We start from the raw sequence: 20,564 nt of genomic DNA, 5'->3' as shown, positions 1-20,564 counted from the left end.
ATGTTCAAGGGGGATCAGCAAGTGCTGATGGAAAAGATGCAGCAAGTTATCCAGAAGATCTAGTTAAGATGATTAATGAAAGTGGCTACACTACACAACAGGGTTTCAATGTAAATGAAATACTCTTCCATTGGAAGAAGATGCCATCTAGGACTTTCAAAGGTTGAGAGAAGAAGTCAATGCCTAGCTTCAAAGCCCAGACTGACTCTTGTTAGGGACTAATGCAGCTGGTGACTTTAAGTTGAAGCCAATGCTCATTTACCATTCTGCAAATTCTAGGGCCTTTAGGAATTATGCTGAATCTCTTTTGCCTGTGCTCTGTAAGTGGAACAGCAAAGCCTGGATGACAGCACATATGTTGACAATATGATTGACTGAGTATTTTAAGCCTATTGTTAGACCTACTGCTCAGAAAAAAGATTCCTTTCAAAACATGCACATTGGTTATGCACCTGGTCACTCAAGAGCTCTGATGGAGATGTACAATGTGATTAGTATATTTATGCTTGCTAACACAACATCCACTCTGCAGCCCATGTGTTGAGTTGTTTTGACTTTCAAGTCTTATTATTTATTTATTTTCAAGTCTTATTATTTAAAAAATATATTTTGAAAACATAGCTGCCATAGATAGTGATTCCTCTATAGATCTGGGCAAAGTCAATTGAGAACATTCTGGAAAGGACTGACCATTCTAGATACCATTAAGAACATTTGTGATTCGTAGGAAAAGGTCACAATATCAACCGGAACAGGAGTTTGGAAGAAGTCGATTCCAACCCTTATGGATGACTTTGACAGTTTCAAATTTTCAGTGAAGGAAGTAACTGCAGATGTGGTGGCAGAAACAATTAGAATTAGAAGTAAAATCTGAAGATATGTTTGAATTGCTTCAATCGCATGATAAAAATTTAATGGTTGAGGAGTTGCTTCTTGAAGAAGCACAGAAAATGGTTTCTTGAGATGAAATCTACTCCTGGTGAAACCACTGTCCATAAATTTAAGGGTTTATTTCTGGCCTCTCAATTCTCCATTGTCCTCTGTTTTTATTCTTAATATGTCTATTCTTACACCAGTACTACCTTAATAGTATAGTATGATATTGTGATTTATAATAAGGAAGACATATTTGGTCTTCATCCCTGTTCCTGGCACAGAGTTCTAAAACCCTGGCAATTTCATAAGTGATATGAGAGATCGAGCTGTCTTACTCATAACAAGACCCTTTCAACCATGCCTGAGTTCATGTTACTGAGGTGACTTTTGGAAACCCCCTGAGGATATAGGCTTGTTGCCAAGAATGCCAATCAAGTGACTATAGGGGGTTGGGACTTTCAGGCCCACCCCCTGACCTGCAGGGAGGGAGGGGGCAGGGCTGGAGGTTGACTTAATTACTACTAATAATTATTCCTATATAATCAAGTCTCCATAAAAATTTCTGAACGGTGGGGTTTAGAGAGCTTTGTTGTTGGTAAACACTTATAGGTGGTGGGAGGTTGATGCTCCTGGACAGGGCATGGAAGCTTTGCCTTATGCAGCTTTTTTGTCTGGCTGTTTCTGAGTTGTATGCTTTGTAACAAACCTGGCAGTCTATTAATAGTAAGCAAACTGTTTACCTGAGTTCTGTGAGCCATTCTAGCAAATTAAACCTGAGGTGGAGGATGTGGGAACCTCCCATTTATAGCTAGTTGGTCAGTAGCACAGGTAGTAACCTGGGCTTGTAATTGACATCTGAAGTGTGAGGAGAGGCAGTCTTGCAGGACTCAACCCCTAGCCTGTGAGATCTGATGCAAACTCCAAGTGGATATGTCAGAACTGAATTGAATGTAGGACACCTTGCTGGTGTTGCAGAGTTGCTTGGTAATGGGAAAAACCTCTACACACTCAGTAACCAGCAGTGAAGTAGTAGTATTGAGAATACAGAAGTATTCTGTGAGTAGAGACAATAATATAAATGAGAAACAGTGTTTTCTGTAAACAGAGTAATTGAAAAGTGTGAGCCCTCCAGTTTTTTTCTTTGTCAATTTCTGTAAAAGAATGAAGCTGTGATTTTGTTAGTGGTTCCATTGAATCTGTAGCTCAATTTCTGGAGTATTGCCATCTTGACAACATTAACTCTTCTGATCCATGAACATTGAGATTATCTGTCTTTCTATTTATTTAGGACTTTTAAATTTTATTGTAATGATATTCTGTAGATTTAAGTGGTCAAATTTTATACTTTTGTTAAAGTTATTTTAAGTATTGTATTCTTTTTTTTTTTTTTTTTTTTTTTTTGCGGTATGCGGGCCTCTCACTGCTGTGGCCTCCCCCGTTGCGGAGCACAGGCTCCTGACGCGCAGGCTCAGCGGCCATGGCCCACGGGCCCAGCCGCCCCGCGGCATATGGGATCCTCCCAGACCGGGGCACGAACCCGTGTCCCCTGCATCGGCAGGCGGACTCTCAACCACTTGCGCCACCAGGGAGGCCCTTAAGTATTGTATTCTTTTTGATGCTCTTTTAAATGAAATTGTTTTTATTTTTCATTTTAGGCTTGTTCATTGCTAGTGCATGGAAATAAAACTGAGTTTTGCATATTTACCTTGTATTCTGCAACCTTGTTGAACCTGGTTATTAGCTTTCAGAGGTTTATTTATTTTTTGGAATCCTCAGGGTTTTCTATACTGATTTGGTTTACCTTGCCCTCCCTTTCTTTGCTTTTTTATGATAAAATTTAAGCTCATGAATTGAAACTTGGTTTTACTTTTTTTTTTTTTTCTTTTGCGGTACACGGGCCTCTCACTATTGTGGCCTCTCCCATTGCGGAGCACAGGCTCCGGACGCGCAGGCTCAGCGGCCATGGCTCACGGGCCCAGCCGCTCCGCAGCATGTGGGATCTTCCCGGACCGAGGCACAAACCCGTGTCCCCTGCATCGGCAGGTGGACTCTCAACCACTGCGCCACCAAGGAAGCCCCTTGGTTTTACTTTCTTAATGTAAGCATAAGGCGCTATATTTTCCTTTGAAAACTGCTTTAGCTGCATCACACAAGTTTTGATGTTATGTTTTTATTTTCATTTAATCCAAGATATTTTTTTAAATGCCTGGTAATTTCCTGTTTGATCCATTGGTTTTGTAGAATTTGTTTACTTTCTAAATATTTGTTTCATAATTTCTTACTGTTACAATTTTTATATCCTTTTTTGTGTGTTACTCTGGATAATATTTCATGCATGATTCAGTCTTATTAAATGTATTGAAACTTGTCTTAGGTCCTAACATATGATCCTGGGGAATGTTCCATACGTGACTGAAAAGGGTATTTTTTCTAGATAGGGATTAGTTCCAGTGGGCTGATTGTATTGCTTAAAGCTTCTATATCCTTTTAATATCTTATCTATTTGTTCTATTAAATATTGAGAAAGGAATGTGAGTATCCAAGTCTAATTTATTTGTATCTTCTTTCCTTTTTAATAAGATTTGCTTCATGCATTTTGAAACTCTGTTTTTAAGTAGTAAACCACTTAGGGTTGTTACATCCTCTTGGTGAAATTTCCCTTTTAGCGTTTTGAAGTTTTTATTGATATCCCTGGTAATATTTCTTTTTCTGAATTTTGTTTGGTACTGTATAGTCAGTCAGACTTTCATTTGCTTCATGTGCTTCGTATGATATATACTTTTCTCTGTCCTTTTATTTCTAACCTATCTTTGTCTTTATATTCACAGTTGGTTTCTAAGAGACAGCAAGGTTGTCTTGATTTTTCTTCACTCTGACAATTTTTGTGTGGTAGGGAAATGTTCACATCACTTATATTTAATGTTATCTTTGTGGTTAATACCTTCTATTTTTTTCTGTCTTTATTTTTCTTTCCTTTTCCCTGGCTTCTTTGTGCTTTTTGTTTTTTAATTTTTGGCCACACCATGTGGCATGCGGGATCTTAGTTCCCCTACCAGGGACCAAACCCACGTCCCCTGCAGTGGAAGCACAGAGTCTTAACCACTGGACTTCCAGGGAATTTCTTGTGCTTATTTTTAATGAATCTCTTTTACCCACTTTTGGCTTCTAGGAAATGTACTTTTTGTTTTCTAGTGGTTTCTAAATACACATCTCTGAAGTTTCGGTCTACCTTCAAGTAATACTTGTTACCTCAACTATGTCATAAGAATATTACAACAGAATATTTTCACTTTCTTTCATCCTTTGTGTTATTGTTGTTATTGCTTTTATTTCTACATATCTTGTAATCCCCATAATGCATTGTTATCTTCTTATAGTGTTATTTTCACTTCAATATGTTTTTAAAATGAGAAAAATATTTTATTTACATATCGTCCATTTACAGTTCTCTTTATTTCTCTGTGTAGATTCAAATTTACACTTTGTATCATTTTTTTAAATCTAACTGACTTATTTTCACTTTTAGATCAGGTCAGCTGGCAGTGGGTTTATTTATTTATTTGTCTTAAAAAGTCATTATATTTTTTGATATATATTAGTGCTCTGAGTTCTGTTTGAGTTCGCTCAGAATTCCAGATAACTGGTTTGGGGAGAGAAGAGGAGCCTCATTTGATTTGGGGGCTGTTAACTTAATATTTAATTTTGGGTCCTTTTTTTAGCTGAGAAAGTTGGTAAGGTGAATGATACACTGAATGTGTAAGATAAGTATGAACAGTTTGAAAATCTTATGTTTGGGCATATTGACTTTATTTTTTAAGCTGCCATTTAGAATAAATCAAAGGGGAACGGAAATGTCTGCTATTCTAATACTAAAGACTTTTGAATCATCTTGAAATTGGTTAGAAGTGCGATCTCTCATATGTCATCCCAGAACAACAACTTAATAGAGTGCTCAGTTGGCCGGGTGCCCATTGAAATTTATGAGGAATTCTTGGAGGCACTGAATGTGGCAGGTTTATTAAGACCATATAATCCTTTGACCTAGGAGGCCGGTGACGTTTCAGAGTGCCTTTGAGGTCAGAAATTGTGATGATGACACTAAGATATTAGCCTTTTTCACCATTCACAAGTAAACAGTGGAGTTTTCAAGTAACTGTTTGGCCGGACATGATAGAACGAATAGAGCAGGAGCATGGGAGAACCTAGATGTCTTATTGAAGAGATCTTTGTCAGTTTTTATTTCTAATGTAAATATTGGTAATCCATATCACAAAATCTTTTGGAGCCTTTCAGTGTTTTTTCCCCCAGGTGATATATTTTCCTGCCTTTACTTCCAATTTGTGACTTTTTTTTATAACTTCGTTTTCTCTCCATGTTCCTGTTTTCTCTATCTTCATTAACATGTGGAGTGTATTAATAAGAGCAGTTTTAATGTCCTTGGAGGCTAATTTAATCTCAGGTTACATTTCTTCTTCTGTTCCATTGATTGACTTGTCTCCTTGTTGTGAATCATGTTTTCCTTCTTTTCATACTTGGTCTCTTTTGATAGTGTGCTGCATACTGTGAATTTTACACTGTTGGCTGCTAGATTGTCTTGTGTTTGTTTAAATACTTTGGGGCATTCCTGGGGGGACAGTAGTAAATGACTTGGGAGTAACTTTAATCCATTAAGTGCTGGCTTGTAATTAAGCAAATTAACTAAATTAATTCAATGTTTGCTTGTTATTTCAGGTCTAGAGCATTCTTTAGTTTAGGACTAATTTGGTCACAGTAGTGGGACAATAATACTGTTTTGTGAACAGAGTGTCTAATACCTCATGTATTCCTCATGTATTAGAAGATCTTTCCACTCTTTCTAAACATCCTGTCTGTGTTTACGCTTTGGGAATTTTTCCACCTATTGCATTTGGGTTCTTTTCCTCCACTGTTGGAAGTTTTCTTATATGAATATACAAATTTTACTCAAGGTGACCTTCTGTTAGAGCTTCCTGCTTCTCTCTCAGTGTACCTCTTTTCTCTGAAATTTTTTACTCCAGAAATCTAATTGTTTTGGCTTTCCTGAACTCCCAACGTTGCCTTCTGTAGTTACTGAGGTCAGCAGGCTGTGATTCGGTGTCTTCTTCCTGTACGATAACCTAGAAATTCTATTTCTTTCCCTTCTCTCAGAGATCCTTGTCTTCCAGTGCCATTGTCCAGTGTGTAATGCCTAAAGGTCATTATTTCATTGATTTTGTATGGTTCCCAGTTGTTTGGCATGTACCATTATTCCTCTTACGCAGTCATGGCCATGGCTGGAAGTTTCTGTGCAGAGCCTTACCTTACGTACATGTAGACTCAATGTTATGTATCCTTATGATTCAGGGGTTTAAGGAGATCAATTTCTTTTTAGATTCAGAAGAAACAACATTGTAGTTTCCTCTCCAAAGGAAAGGTCAGATGAGCACCATAACTATGCTACTCCCTAGAACTATTCCTTCCTTCACATTCATATGCATTAAAGCCAATGCAGCTGATCCAAATCCTAAATTATTTCCCATTTGCAGGGTATTGTTTAACAAAACCAGATGTAATCGTCAAGTTGGAGCAAGATGATCCATTGTTGTTAGAGGAAGAGATTCTAAGCAAGAGCCATGCAGGTGAGTTATTGAGTACAGTAGACAGGTCTCCAGGGGAAATAGGATCCAAAGTGGTCACTTAGAGGTGGACACCAGGAAATTGTTTAAATGCTTCCCCTTTTGAGGACTTATATCTTGAAGTTTAGAAAGAGTAGACCTAATATGATGTAGTAAGGGAGTGTGTAAGATAAGGGATAAAATATAAGCACATTGAAGTTCTCACTTTGCAGACAGTAAAATGGAAGATAGAAATCCACCTACATAGATGGTAACTTTAAATATGAATGATATAAGCATTTCCATTCAAACATAAAATTTACTGATCTTTCATGTGGGTAATTTTCTTCAGTTTTATGCACTGCTACCTTAGATAGAAGTCAAGAGTCTGTAAATTATGTGTTTGCTCCTGGTTTCTCTATTGTTTCTCTAACCTGTTTAATTATCTCTACCCTAGTACCATTTCATATTGATTATAGCACCTTTATGACATGTTTTAATAATAAGCTGATCAAATTTCAAAATAATACTCATGAGATTTTGTTTGGCATTATGCTAAACCTTGAATTTAACTTTGAAAAATTGAATTTAACCTTAACAAAGATCAGTGAGTCCTGAATTATTTTTAAATGTTTACTTAATTTACAATTTTTTATTTCTAATTTTCCAAATTAATTTTAGGTATGTCTCTGATACAGTCTAATAGCATTTTCTTTTAATAGTTGACCGTAGCCCATTCATATTGATTGACTGTCCATTATTTCTATAATGCAAACTTATGTATAATGTTACAGAAACTCTTTTCAGTAATAGGCCTGTTTCCTTTGCTTTTTAAAATAAGTATTTTTCTCCCGGTAATTTAGTTAAGTTGTACTTTGGCTTAAGTAGTGACCTTAAAAATTGTAATCTCAGGACTTCCCTAGCAGTATAGCAGTATAGCAGGACTTCCCTAGCAGTATAGACTCCATGCTTCCACTGTAGGGGACATGGGTTCGGTCCCTCATCAGGGAACAAAGGTCCCACGTGCCATGTGGTGTGGCCACAAAAAAAAATTATAATCTCATGTAATGGCTTAATCATCTATTTATTTAGACAGTATTTAATAATCACCTGATATGAAACCAGTTATGAAACTAAAATGCTTATTTTCTCTTTTGTCCCATATTTTAACACCCAACTTTAGTTTCTGTTATAACCTCTTAATTTTTAGCTTTTGAATATCAAATATGACTATTACTTGATTTTAAAAGTATATATTTTGGTTCCTAGTTTTTCACGATGAGAAAAACATCAGGATTATATCTCATCACTTCTGTTACATCTTTCTCCTCCACATATTGGATATATTTTTTCTAAACGTCCAAATTCTTAAGGCTTCTAAAAGCGAGTTGTAAAGCAGTACAGAAATGAGAGCAAATAATTACTCTAAGTTTTATGAGTGATATGACCTGTAATGATGTAGAAACTTGTGCTTAAGAAAGTCCTGAAGTTTCTCTGATCCAGTCATATTCTATTTCTTGATGAGGATGATAGTTCCGTGGGTGGTCACTCTGTGGTATTGTTATAATGGACAGAATAGTTGTATTTATATTTATGCTAAATTTCATTTTTTTTTTTTTTTTTTTTTTTTTTTTTTTTGCTGTACGCGGGCCTCTCACTGCTGTGGCCTCTCCCGTTGCGGAGCACAGGCTCCGGACACACAGGCTCCGCGGCCATGGCTCGCGGGCCCAGCCGCTCCGCGGCATGTGGGATCTTCCGGGATCGGGGCACGAACCCGTGTCCCCTGCATCGGCAGGCGGACTCTCAACCACTGCGCCACCAGGGAAGCCCTAAATTTCATATTTTTATAAATGTGAGGAGACAAATCAGACAGTGAGAGATGATAGTTGTTACAAATATACTTCAGAAAGGATTTATTTCTATAATAGATAAAGAATTCAGATCTCAAAACAAGTATCTTCTTAGTATGGCCTTCTGTGACTATTATATTTAAAATGTCACCCCTGTCCTTTCTTCTGTTTTATTTTTCTCCCAACCACTCATCACCTAATATACAATTGTCAGGTATTTTGTTTTCTGTCTGTCTCTTTCCACTGGAATATAAGCTCTCTGAGAGCAGATATTTAAAATATTTTATTCACTGATTCAGCACCTGAGACAAAAACTTGGGACTCAAATGTATGTTAAGTATTAAACTACTGACATTGTGAGTAAAAAGTCAAGCAACCCATTTAAAAAAAAGTCAAAGTCCATAAACAGGTATTTCTCAAAGAAGGGAATAAATGGAATTTATGAGAAAAAGTGCTCAATTTTGGTAATGTGGGAAGTACAAATTCAGATTGGATCTCATATAGTATGCTTTTATACCCACTCAATTCTCAAACATGAAGCGGTCTTATGATTCCAAGAGTATGAGGATATCATGCAGGGAAGCATCTACAAGGCAGGCAGCAGAATTAATTGATGTAAGTATTTGGGAAAACAGATTAGCATTTTCTTTAAAGTTTAACATGCCTGGGACTTCCCTGGTGGTCTAGTGGCTAAGACTCCGTGTTCCCAATGCAGGGGACCTGGGTTCAATCCCTGATCAGGGAACTAGGTCCCACATGCCACAACTAAGAGTTCACATGCCACAACTAAAAATCCCGCATGCCACAACTGAAGATCCCACACGCCGCAACAAAGATCTCGCATGCCGCAACTAAGACCTGGCACAGCCAAATAAATAAATATTAAAAAAAAAAAAATGTTTAACATACCTTTTCCCCGTGACTCAGCAGTTTCACTCCCAGGTTTATCTTCTAGAGTTTCCTACACTTTTTCACTGGGAGACAAAAATAAGACTTTCTTCATACAACATTTATGAAAAGCCCAAATCTGCAAAGGACCTCAATACTTACTCACAAGTGAACTTAAAACTAAATCATGATGTAGTAATAAAATGGAACATTGTACATTGTAGGGCTATCATGGTCTATGAATCTAAAATGAAAATTGTGCATATGAAATCAAGCAGAAAATGTTTATAGGTAGAAAAATGCCATACAAATAATGGACAGAAACATAATAAACTGAATAGTGCCTCATTATTTGGAATAAGAATGTTAAAACATACACACATACACAAATTAAGATATACGTAAAACTAATGTGTGTGTATAAATAATTTGGTGTATTGTAATGCACCAAAAAAGAATATTCCCTATTCCTCCCTCATCTAGGATGTAATATATAATTAATATTGTACAGTTACATTAGGGTTGACAATAGAGCCAGGTAGGTGAGAGGTATTTCATGTTTATTGATGCACCAGTCAAATTTCTTTGACTTCTGAATCATCCTGTATATTGGCATTGAACCTGAGCCAGTGTAACCAAGAGTGGTCTGGGTAACTCTGAAGCATACTGCATTTTTAAAGACTACTGATTTATTTTATATCACAGAGGGGTGCAAAAATAATCACAGAATGAGAGTTCTGTTCCAGATTTAGGAGCACAGAGCTGCATGAAATATATTTTATAGGATCTAAAATGGTATCAGTTGAGAGACAAACCATTATTTTAGGGAGAGCTAAAAAACTGTGGACATGCCATAAATTTTAAGATGCATCCTGATTGAGTGATGGTAATTTGCTTAAAAATGTGTGCCTCAATGTGCATGTGTGCTCCCCAGGTATTCATTGTTAAGATAAATGGTATAGGCAGCACGTATTGTGAGAGTGTAAATTACTGGTGGGAACCTCTTAGAAGGTATTTTCTTGGTCAAGTTTAGAGAATAGCATTGCCTCAAAAAATATCTAGATTAATCGTTAGTCCTTAAGTTGGGATGTAGGGTTATGTAGAGAAAGGATGTGGATAGAAGGTACTTGTTGAAAATGAAAAATATTATTGTTGTTAAGGAACCACTGATGGGAGACAAATAGCCTGGCCAGGTTAGATTGGAAAATATCGTGGAGTTGTGGAATGATAGCTAGAATATCTCATGTGCCTGAAGTTGGTAAAAAAAAAGGTTGTTTTCCAAAATGATGCCACTTAACTCTTTTTATCTGTGGTATTTAGAGCAGTGTGTTCAGTGCCATCTTAGGTTTTAGCATAGGGCTGGCATTTTATGTAGAAAGTGAAAATAACCTAGGTAAGAGCAGTCAAATATATGAAAGAAACTTTTATGAGAAATGAATAAACTGTACATTTGTAAATAGGCTTTTGGAAACAGGTTGAAACGTGATATTAAAGGATCTCAGTTAATAGAAACTCTATGTTCAGAAGTAGGTGGAATGCTTACAGAGAGATTAGTCCTGGTTAAGACTAGTTTTAGGGGGAATTCTCTGGTGGTCCAGTGGTTAAGATTGCAGGGGGCACAGATTTGATCCCTGGTCAGGGAAGTAAGATCCTGCATGTAGTGCATTGTGGCAAAAAACAAAAACAAAACAAAATAACTAGTTTCAGGAGAGTGATGATCATAATGAAAGGGGAAACTTGTGATTTGATATTCAAGAGAAGTTTGTTGTTGACCAACACTGATATAATAAACTAAGGCATCAGAGCCAGCATATAGAAGTGAACTCATTCCAGGTCAATATATGGTTTTACCTCTCATCAGTTTTACACTTCTTGTACATTTGTAATTCTGTGAATAACTCCAGGAGGATTTGAGCTTGAGCTATAGAATTGTTTCTTTAATCAGAAGAAAATCAGTGCAATTATGAATTTATTTCAGTGTTGATGTGTAGAATAGAAAAGTAATAAGTAAAAGTAATAAGTTCCTACCGTCGTAATCTTTAGTTGGAAGTATAAAGACCTAGACATTGATATTCTTCCTCAATCCAATCCCTTCTCTGATATATTGTTTGAAAACCCTTACTGACTGATTTTTCTTGTAGTTCTACTTACTGCTAATAATCAGTCATCCCAGTATCTCATTTTCCAGTTGCCTGAATCACTCTTGAGAGTCCTCTATTAGCTATTTACTGTTCATTTCCTTATTTTTAAAATGCCAGCTATATAGAGATAATCATCATAATTTTGGTGTCCTTTTTTCTCAAGGAGTATAGGAAACATACATTTGGAATTTATTTATTTTGGGAAGATGTGGTGGCTAGAAACCAAAGAGTCCAATACAATATAGGGCATATATATAAAAGCTGCATCCTATAAGAAATGTGTTTTAAGGCTTATAAGGCATTTTTATTTTCTTTATTTTATAAGACGGCAAACTCGATAACCTCTTAGAGAAAAGCCTGGCAAATCAAGGAAAACATTTGCAGCAAGACTTTTTTACTCAACTTCAGAATACAGACACAGGTGAGAAAACTTTCAGCCAGAAGTCACACTGCAGAGAACATCAGAGCACTCACTCAGAAATAAAGCCCTTTGAAATTGGAAGTAACTTAAGCCCTAATGCAGCCCTTACCATATCCCAGAAACTTGACACAAAGAGGAGCTTCTGTGATGATACCATATTTTGGCAAACCTTACGCCCTCAGACTACCTTTACTATACATCAGAGAACTCAAATGAGTGTGAAACCCTATGAAGAATATGGAAAATCCTTCTCTAGGAAGTCATACCTCATTGGGCATCAGAGAACTCATAGTGGGGAGAGACCTTATGCATGCAATGAATGTGAGAAAACTTTTACCCACATGTCGTACCTCAGAGAACATCAGAGAAGTTGCAAAGGGGAGAAACCCTATGAATGTATTGAATGTGGGAAAGCTTATGGCCATAAATCAACCCTAAAAAGACATCAGAGAACTCACACAGGGGAGAAACCCTATGAGTGTAGTAAATGTGGAAAAGCCTTCTATAGAAATTCTCACCTCACTGAGCATCAGAAAAGTCACACAGGGGAGAAACGCCATGAATGTACTGAATGTGGGAAAGCTTTTACCCACATATCATACCTCAGAAAACATCAGAGACGTCACACAGGGGCGAAACGCTATGAATGTGGTGAGTGTGGAAAATCTGTCTGTAGGAAGTCATACCTCATTGTGCATCAGAGAATTCACACAGGGGAGAAAGCCTATGACTGTAATAAATGTGGGAAGACTTTCAGACATAAGTCATCCCTAAAAATACATCAGCGTACTCACACGGGAGAGAAACCCTACGAGTGTAATAAATGTGGAAAATCCTTCAATAGAAAAAGTTACCTCAGTGATCATCAGAGAAGTCACACAGGGGAGAAGCCCTATGATTGTAATAAATGTGGGAAATCCTTCCATAGAAAGAGTTACCTCACTGAGCATCACAGAATTCACACTGGGGAGAAACCCTATGAGTGTAACAGATGTGGGAAATCCTTCTATAGAAAGTCTTACCTCATTCTGCATCAGAAAAGTCACACAGGGGAGAAGCCCTATGAGTGTACCAAATGTGGAAAATCCTTCTATACAAAGTCTTACCTCACTGAGCATCAGAGAAGTCACACAGGGGAGAAACCCTATGAGTGTAACAAATGTGGAAAGTCCTTCTATAGAAAGACTAGCCTCACTGAGCATCAGAGAAGTCACACAGGGGAGAAACCCTATGAGTGTAACAAATGTGGAAGGTCCTTCTATAGAAAGTCTAACCTCATTGAGCATCAGAGAAATCATACAGGGGAGAAACCCTATGAATGTATTCAATGTGGGAAGGCTTTTAACTGGAAGTCATTACTAAATAGACATCAGAGAATTCACACTGGGGAGAAACCCTATGGATGTAATGAATGTCAGAAAGTTTTCACCTATAAAGTCAACCTCAGGTTACATCAGAGGGTCCACACGTGAGAAACCCTATGAATGTAATACGTGTGAAATATCTCTCTCTAGGAAGTTTCACTTCACTCGGCATCAGAGAATTCACACAGGACAGAAACCTTAGGAGTGTCACAAGGGTGGAAAATCCTTCAAGAGAAATTCTCATCTACCTCTGCATCATAGAATTCACACGGGAGAAACCCTGTGAATGGGTTGAATGTGAGAAAGCTTTTAGCCAAATGCCAGTCCTGAACACTTCAGAGAACTCACACTGGGGAGAATCCTATTATTAATGAATGTGGGAACGTTTTCATCTACAAACAACCTCAGAGTACGTCAGACAGTCCCACGTGGGAGAAACCCTATGAATGTAATGGATATGGGGAAACTTTGACTGGAAGTGCAGCATCAGAGAACTCAGGGGAAGATCAATGAATATAATAAACCTGGAAATTTTCCCTTTGAGAAATCAACCATCAATCAACAAAACACAGAGAAATTCCTCATGTATTGTGTATGGATAGTGTTTCAACCAGATTTCAGCCCTCATTGGACATTAGAGGACTCACACAAGTGGTAAATCCTTGAAATTAATCTCTTATGAACAGTCTTTCCACCAGACTACTCAATGGATGTTAGAAATTTACACAGGAAAAAAATTCCTGTGAAGGTAACGGATGAGGAAAACTTTTCTCCCCAAAGACCACCTTCAATTTAATTGTACTGGAATCCAACATGAGGGTTGCGGGAATTATGCACTTTTTATGCAAAAACCATCATCATGTAAATATGTTAGAGGATACATTTGGTTAATTAAAATACATATGTTCCTATTTTTTCTTACTGTCTTCTGGTCAGTGTATATAAGGAAGACCATTGTTACTGAATTGCCTCTTCAAGAAAGAAGCCAAACAGTGTTTTCTGCAAGACTTTTATTGTCTCAAGGTCAGCAGTACATTTAGTGTGAACATTAGATTCATTATGCAAAAGTCATAAGCACAGTTGTTTGGAGAACAAATCTGATGCAGTCGAGGAGTTGCTGTGAACAGTGGTACTCAATATTTACACTGTAAACAGAAAAAAAAGTTGTATTTTCCTTCTCCTTTAGTTCAAAATATTTTTAAATTATCTGGGGGTTTTTTGACCCACACGTTATTTAGAAATGTGTTGTTCAATCTGCAAATATTTTGATATTTATAGCCATGATTTATTAATGACTAGCTTCATTGTCTTGTCATATGAAAAAATGTTTTGTATGATTTCTGCTCTTAAATTTGTTGAATTGTGCTTTCTGACCCAAACTGTTTCCTATCTCAATCAAAGTGCCATCTGAGCTTAAAAATGTGTATTCTGCTGTTGTGGAATAAAGTATTCTATAAATGTTGATTAGATCCCATTGACTGATGGTGCTGCTCAGTTCTGTTATGTCCTTGTTTGGACTGATGAATCCATAAAGTAGAAATGGAAGTTTGTTGAAATCTCAGACTATAATTGTTATCAGTTCTTGCCTCACCAACTTGGATGATATGTTTTTAGGCACACACTCTTAAGGACTGTTATATCTCTTTCTTGTCTGTACCCCTTTATCATTATGTAATGCTCCTCGTTATTCCTGATAACTTTCCTTTCTTAAAGTCGGCTTTGTCTGAAAGTAATAAAGCTACTCTAGTTTTCTTTTGGTTTGTGTTAGTATGACATTTTTTTCTTCATCCCTTTACTTTTAATATATTTCTTTTTATGTTCACAGGGGTTTTGTACAGGTAGCATATTTGGGTCTTTTTTTAATCCACTCTGAGATTGTTTTTTCATTGGTACATTTAGATAATTCACATATATCTGCCATGTTTTAAAATATTATCTATTCATTGTACTTTTTCATTCTTCTCTTTTTCTTCCTTGCATAATTTTAACTGTGTATTTTATTTTATTTTTTATTTTTTATTTTTTATTTTTTTGCTACATGGGCCATTCACTGTTGTGGCCTCTCCCGTTGCGGAGCTCAGGCTCCAGGCGCACAGGCTCTGCGGCCATGGCTCATGGGCCCAGCCACTCCACGGCACGTGGGATCTTCCCGGACTGGGGCACGAGCCCGTGTCCCCTGCATCGGCAGGCGGACTCTCAACCACTGTGCCACCAGGGAAGCCCTAACTGTGTATTTTATATGATTGCATTTTCTTTCTTCTTGGCATATCAGTTATAATTTTTAAAGCTTTAGTGGTTGCCCCAGAGTACAGTATACACTTAAAAGTAATTCAAGTAGCCTTCAAATAATACTCTGTATGCTGGAGGCTTGAACAGGATATATCTAGATATTTTTATTTATATGTGGCCTGGTATTCTCTGGCTTCCTGGATCTGTGGTGGGAGTGTGTCACTAATTTTGAAAAACTCAACCATTATTTTTTGTTGTTTATTTTTTGTTAAGATCCATGTGGCTTGCAGGATCTTAGTTCCCTGACCAGGGGTTGAACCCAGGCCATGGCAAAAAGTGCTGAGTCCTAATACTGGACCACCAGGGAACTCCCCTAATTTGTTTCTTTTTTCTTCCTCTGGAATCCTAATTATATGTACGTTCCTTCCTTTGTAATTGTTCTCACATTGCCTAGGTGTTTAGTCCTTTTTTTTTCTTCCATTTTTTCCTCTTACATTTCAATTTCTGATGTTTCCATCTTGAAGTTCATTTATTGTTCCTCTACTGTGTCCAGGCTACTTGGGAGCCCATCAAAGGTATTTTCATTTCTGCTGCACTGTTTTTAATTACTAGTTTCTCCCTTAGGTTCTTTCCTAGAATTTTAATCTCTGTTCTTCTAATGACCATTTGTTCTTGCATGTTGTCCATTTTTGCAATAGAGGTTTTAGCATATTAATCATATTTTTAAATTCCAGTCTGATAATTCCAAAATCTGTCATATCTAAGTCTCATTCTCTTGCTTGCTTTGCCTCTTCATACTGTGTTTTTTTCTTCTCTTGTAATACATTGTAATTTTTTGTTGAAAGGCAGACATGATTTATTGGGTACAGAAACTAAGATAAATAGGACTTCAGTGGGAGGGTTAATGTTTATCTTGATAGGATTTATGCTAGCATGTTCACTGTTTGCTATACCTGTAGGTGTCTAAATCAATTTCCTCTAATATGCTTGTTTTTCTGTTCTTGATTGTCTTTGAGTTTCCCTAGAATTTCCTCCTCAGAGTCTAAATCTTGCAATTCTTTCAGCTGTAATCTTTTATGCAAGAATCCTCTTGATGAGTTGATAGGTGTGACTGTAGGGGAAGCATTCTATAATTCTGTGATTATTTATCAGTCTTTTACTTGACCTGTGCCCCTGGGATGTATCCTTCTCAAGTGCTTCTCAGCTTTTTGTTTCCCGTAGGTGTGAGAAACAGGGAGGCTTGGAGTTGAGTGTTTTCCTTCCCCTACATGAGTTAGATTAACTCAAAGTTGTTTTCCTTAAGAACAGGCACAGGACAGTATGCTCTGGATATATTAAAAATGGCTCCCTTTCCCCCTGCCCTGCTGGAAACACGAGGGGATTTTTCTCTGACCGTCATCAGGAGAACTTGGTGGGGCTCCTTGAGGTAAAACTCATGAATGTGTGGCATTTCCCCTAAGAATAGGCTCAAGGGAGTTTCTAAATCTCAAGCTAGTCCATAGTCAAGCTCCAGCAGTTTGATTATATTTACCTACCAGTTTCTGGCTCTAGCAGTTTCTTCCCTTGGCAAGCTGTGTTTCTCTGTATTCACCTTTCTTGGGGCATTTGTTTTCCCAGTGACCTCTGTTGTCTTAGAAGTGTTGTTCACTTTGTTAGATTTTCTTCATTGTTGTATAGATGGGACTGACAGTTTCCGACTTTTTTACATGTTGGAGTAGAAACCAGAGCAGCCTTCACAGTTTTTGATAATACTGCTAGGCTTGGACTCGAATAATCTTGACATAATGTACCAGGAGTACAGTTTTCATCCTACGTGTACCGTCTGGGTGGGGATATTCACTGCCATGTCTGTAAGAAGTAGCTTCTGCATCCCCGGGCAGGCAGAAATGAGAAATTTCAGTGTCCTGCCCCTCCTGAGGTAAAAACGCAAAATTCTGAAATGGGGGAATGGAGCCCATTTGCTGGTTCGAATTTGCTCAGATTACCATGCCCACAGCAAAGATCTGTGTGGTGAGGGAAGGGGAAAGTAGTGCATTCATATTTCAGATTCTGGCTGTTCTTAGTTTAGATTTTCTTGAATGTATGTTTATCACTTTGTGATATGCCCTTCAGGCAATATCCAGAAACTTAATAATATTTTAAAGACAACTTTTTCCAGTTAAATCAGTTATCTTGCTGCTGTTTTGTTTTCTCTTTTTTAATATGAGTAGATGATCCACCACACCTCGGTGGTTAGCCTCAGAAAACCCTCTGGCTGCTTTAAGTTTTTTCTCTTTATGTTTAGGTTTTGAAGTTTTTCTGTTGTGTACCTACATATTTTCTTCACATTTATGTTGCTTTGATTTTCAGATTCTTGGATACAAAATGTGATTTCTTCAAATTTTGGAAAATTTCAATAATTATTTCTTCAAATATTTTATCATTTCTCTGTGTCTTAACCACACACATTTGATCACTAGTATTTTCTCACAGATCCCTGATTCAGTGTTCACTTGTTTCTCAGCCTATTTCTCTCTCTGATCTTTAGTTTAGGTAATTTCTGTGGATCAAGAATGTGCCCCCTTGGGGCTTCCCTGGTGGCGCAGTGGGAGTCCGCCTGCCGATGTGGGGGACGCGGGTTTGTGCCCCGGTCCGGGAGGATCCCACGTGCCGCGGAGTGGCTGGGCCCGTGAGCCATGGCCGCTGAGCCTGCGCGTCCGGAGCCTGTGCTCCGCAGCAGGAGGGGCTGCAGTGGTGAGAGGCCCGCATACCGCAAAAAAAAAAAAGAATGTGCCCCCATAACAAAAAGCAATTGCCTAGTTGTGCATGACTGGAAATACTTGTGTGACATATTTTGTTCATTTATACAGTTATTTTTGGCTGAATTAGTACCAGTTGGGTACTAAGTGCTCTGTCACTAGCAGCCCAGAAGTCTGAAGACACTGCGTTTTTTAAAAGGTCATTGTGACTGTTTTGCAGAAAATGGATTAAAGATGCTAAGGTTAAAGGTGAGTAGACCATCTGGAGGTGGCTGGAGTAAACCCAGGAGAGAAACTATGATGCCCACAGGCTTGATGTGTATTCCCAGGTTAATCCAGCTAATAGGCCTTAACTCTGTATCTTCTGGGGCAGATGTTTGTCTGCCCCCCCCCCACCAGGAATAAGCAGGGATTGGATCCTGTGCAGCCAATGAACTGAATCTGTTAAAACTTCCTATCTTTATCTTCCATGTAAATTTGATGATAGTAACACCACCATCACCACCTAACACTTAAACAATGGTGTATTTCCACTCCCTTTATATATTGGGTTGGCCAAAAAGTGCCTTCGGTTTTAAGTAAAAGACACATTTTTCATTTTCTCCAAGAACTTTATTGAACAACATATTCACCCTTTTGTTCCACAACCTTTTGCCATTTTTCAGGCAACTTCATAATTTGATCTTCTCAAAGCTTTTTAACCTTTTGAGCAAAGAACTGTTACAGGTGCCTTTTACAGTCTTCCAGGGAATTGAAATTTTTCCATTAAGAGAATTTTGTAAAGACTAAAATAAATGGAAATCCAAAGGTGCAATGTCTGGTGAATACGGAAGATGAATCTGAACTTCCCAGCCAAGCTGTAACAGTTTTTGCCTGGTCATCAAAGAAACATGTGGTCTTGCATTATCCTGATGGAAGATTATGTGTTTTCTGTTGGCTAATTCTGGATGCTTTTTGTTGAGTGCTGCTTTCACTTGGTCTAATTGGGAGCAGTACTTGTTGGAATTAATCATTTGGTTTTCCAGATGGAGCTCTTAATAGAGGACTCCCTTCCAATCCCACCATATACAAATCAACTTCTTTGGATGAAGACTGGCCTTTGATGTGGTTGTTGGTGGTTCATTTCTCTTGCCCCACGATCTCTTACGTTCCACATTATTGTACAGTATCCACTTTTCATCGCCCGTCACAATTTGTTTTAAAAACAGAACGTTTTCATTACGTTTAAGTAGAGAATCGCATGCAGAAATATGGTCAAGAAGGTTTTTCTCGCTTAAATTATGTGGAACCCAAACATCAAAGCAATGAACATACTAAGCTGGTACAAATGATTCTCAATGCTTGATTTGGATATTTTGAGTATGTCAGCTATCTCCCGTGTGGTATAATGTTGATTGTTCTCAGTTAATGTCTCGATTTGATCGCTGTCAACTTCAATTGGTCTACCCAACCATGGAGCATCCTCCTGCGAGAAATCTCCAGCACAAAACTTCGCAAACCACTTTTGATATGGTCGATCAGTCACAGCACCTTCTCCATACAGTGCACAAATCATTTTTGCATTTCAGTTGCATTTTTACCTTTCTCAAAATAATAAAGCACAACATGCTGAAAATGTTGCTTTTTAAAAATCCATCTTCAGTATTAAAATGGGTGTACAAAAATTCACCAACTTTGATAAGTCTTCTTTAAAATACAAGATGATATGACAGCTGTCACATACAGTCTAACAAAATTGTTTCAAATGAAGTTAAAGACAGCTAAGTTCTACTAGAGCCATCTTACAGGAAAAGCTGAAAGAACCTGTTGGCCAATCCAATTGATTAACATCTTCATACTTCATAATAGCCCTATGAGGTTGATAATATGTTATACACATTTTTCAGATAAACATACAGTGGTACAGAGTTTGTGTCCTACCCACTGTCCCACAGGAGACCTGAGACACCTGCACATGCAGTCTGGTAACAAGCCCATGTTTTCAAACGTTGTGTCATTTACCAAACCTGGAAAAGTCAAGAGTACACTATGTGGGACTCCATCATACTAATTACAAAGTCAGACAATATATGGATTACAGAGTTAGGATTTGCACAGTCAGTTCTAGGTAGGCATTTCATTGAAAACACATCAGGAGTATGAAAAATAGGTATGTGTTTTCACCTTATGAAACTAGACCTAGAACAACAATTCAGACCTAAATCAAGCTGGATAAAAGAAATAAAAAATAGAGCAGATATCAATTCAATTGAGTAGAGAACGACTGTAGAGAAAAATCAACAAAACCAAAAGCTGGTGGTTTGAAGAGATCAAGACAATCGATAAACCTTGAGCCAGGCTAAGCAAGGAAAGAGAGAAAACACAAATTACTAGTACCAGAAGTCAAAGAGGGACCATCACTACTAAATCCATAGATATTAAAAGGAAAATGAAGGAATATTACGA

The 20,564-nt window shown here is 37.6% G+C and overlaps 1 protein-coding gene across 1 annotated transcript in view; it reads left to right on the top strand.

Annotated features, from left to right (window-relative positions):
• LOC132492726 (zinc finger protein 420-like) overlaps positions 1 to 20,564 on the top strand; it is a 78,337-nt gene that overhangs the window by 5,001 nt on the left and 52,772 nt on the right. The window contains 3 exon segments of the mRNA XM_060102492.1: positions 6,420 to 6,512; positions 11,693 to 13,256; positions 13,258 to 13,434. Coding sequence (XP_059958475.1) covers positions 6,420 to 6,512; positions 11,693 to 13,256; positions 13,258 to 13,434 — 1,834 coding nt within the window.

Source organism: Mesoplodon densirostris, chromosome 6 (assembly GCF_025265405.1).
Source record: "Mesoplodon densirostris isolate mMesDen1 chromosome 6, mMesDen1 primary haplotype, whole genome shotgun sequence".
Classification (NCBI taxonomy): domain Eukaryota; kingdom Metazoa; phylum Chordata; class Mammalia; order Artiodactyla; family Ziphiidae; genus Mesoplodon; species Mesoplodon densirostris.
The sequence above is the reverse complement of the archived record's forward strand: the minus strand, read 5'-3'. Positions and strand labels throughout refer to the sequence as shown.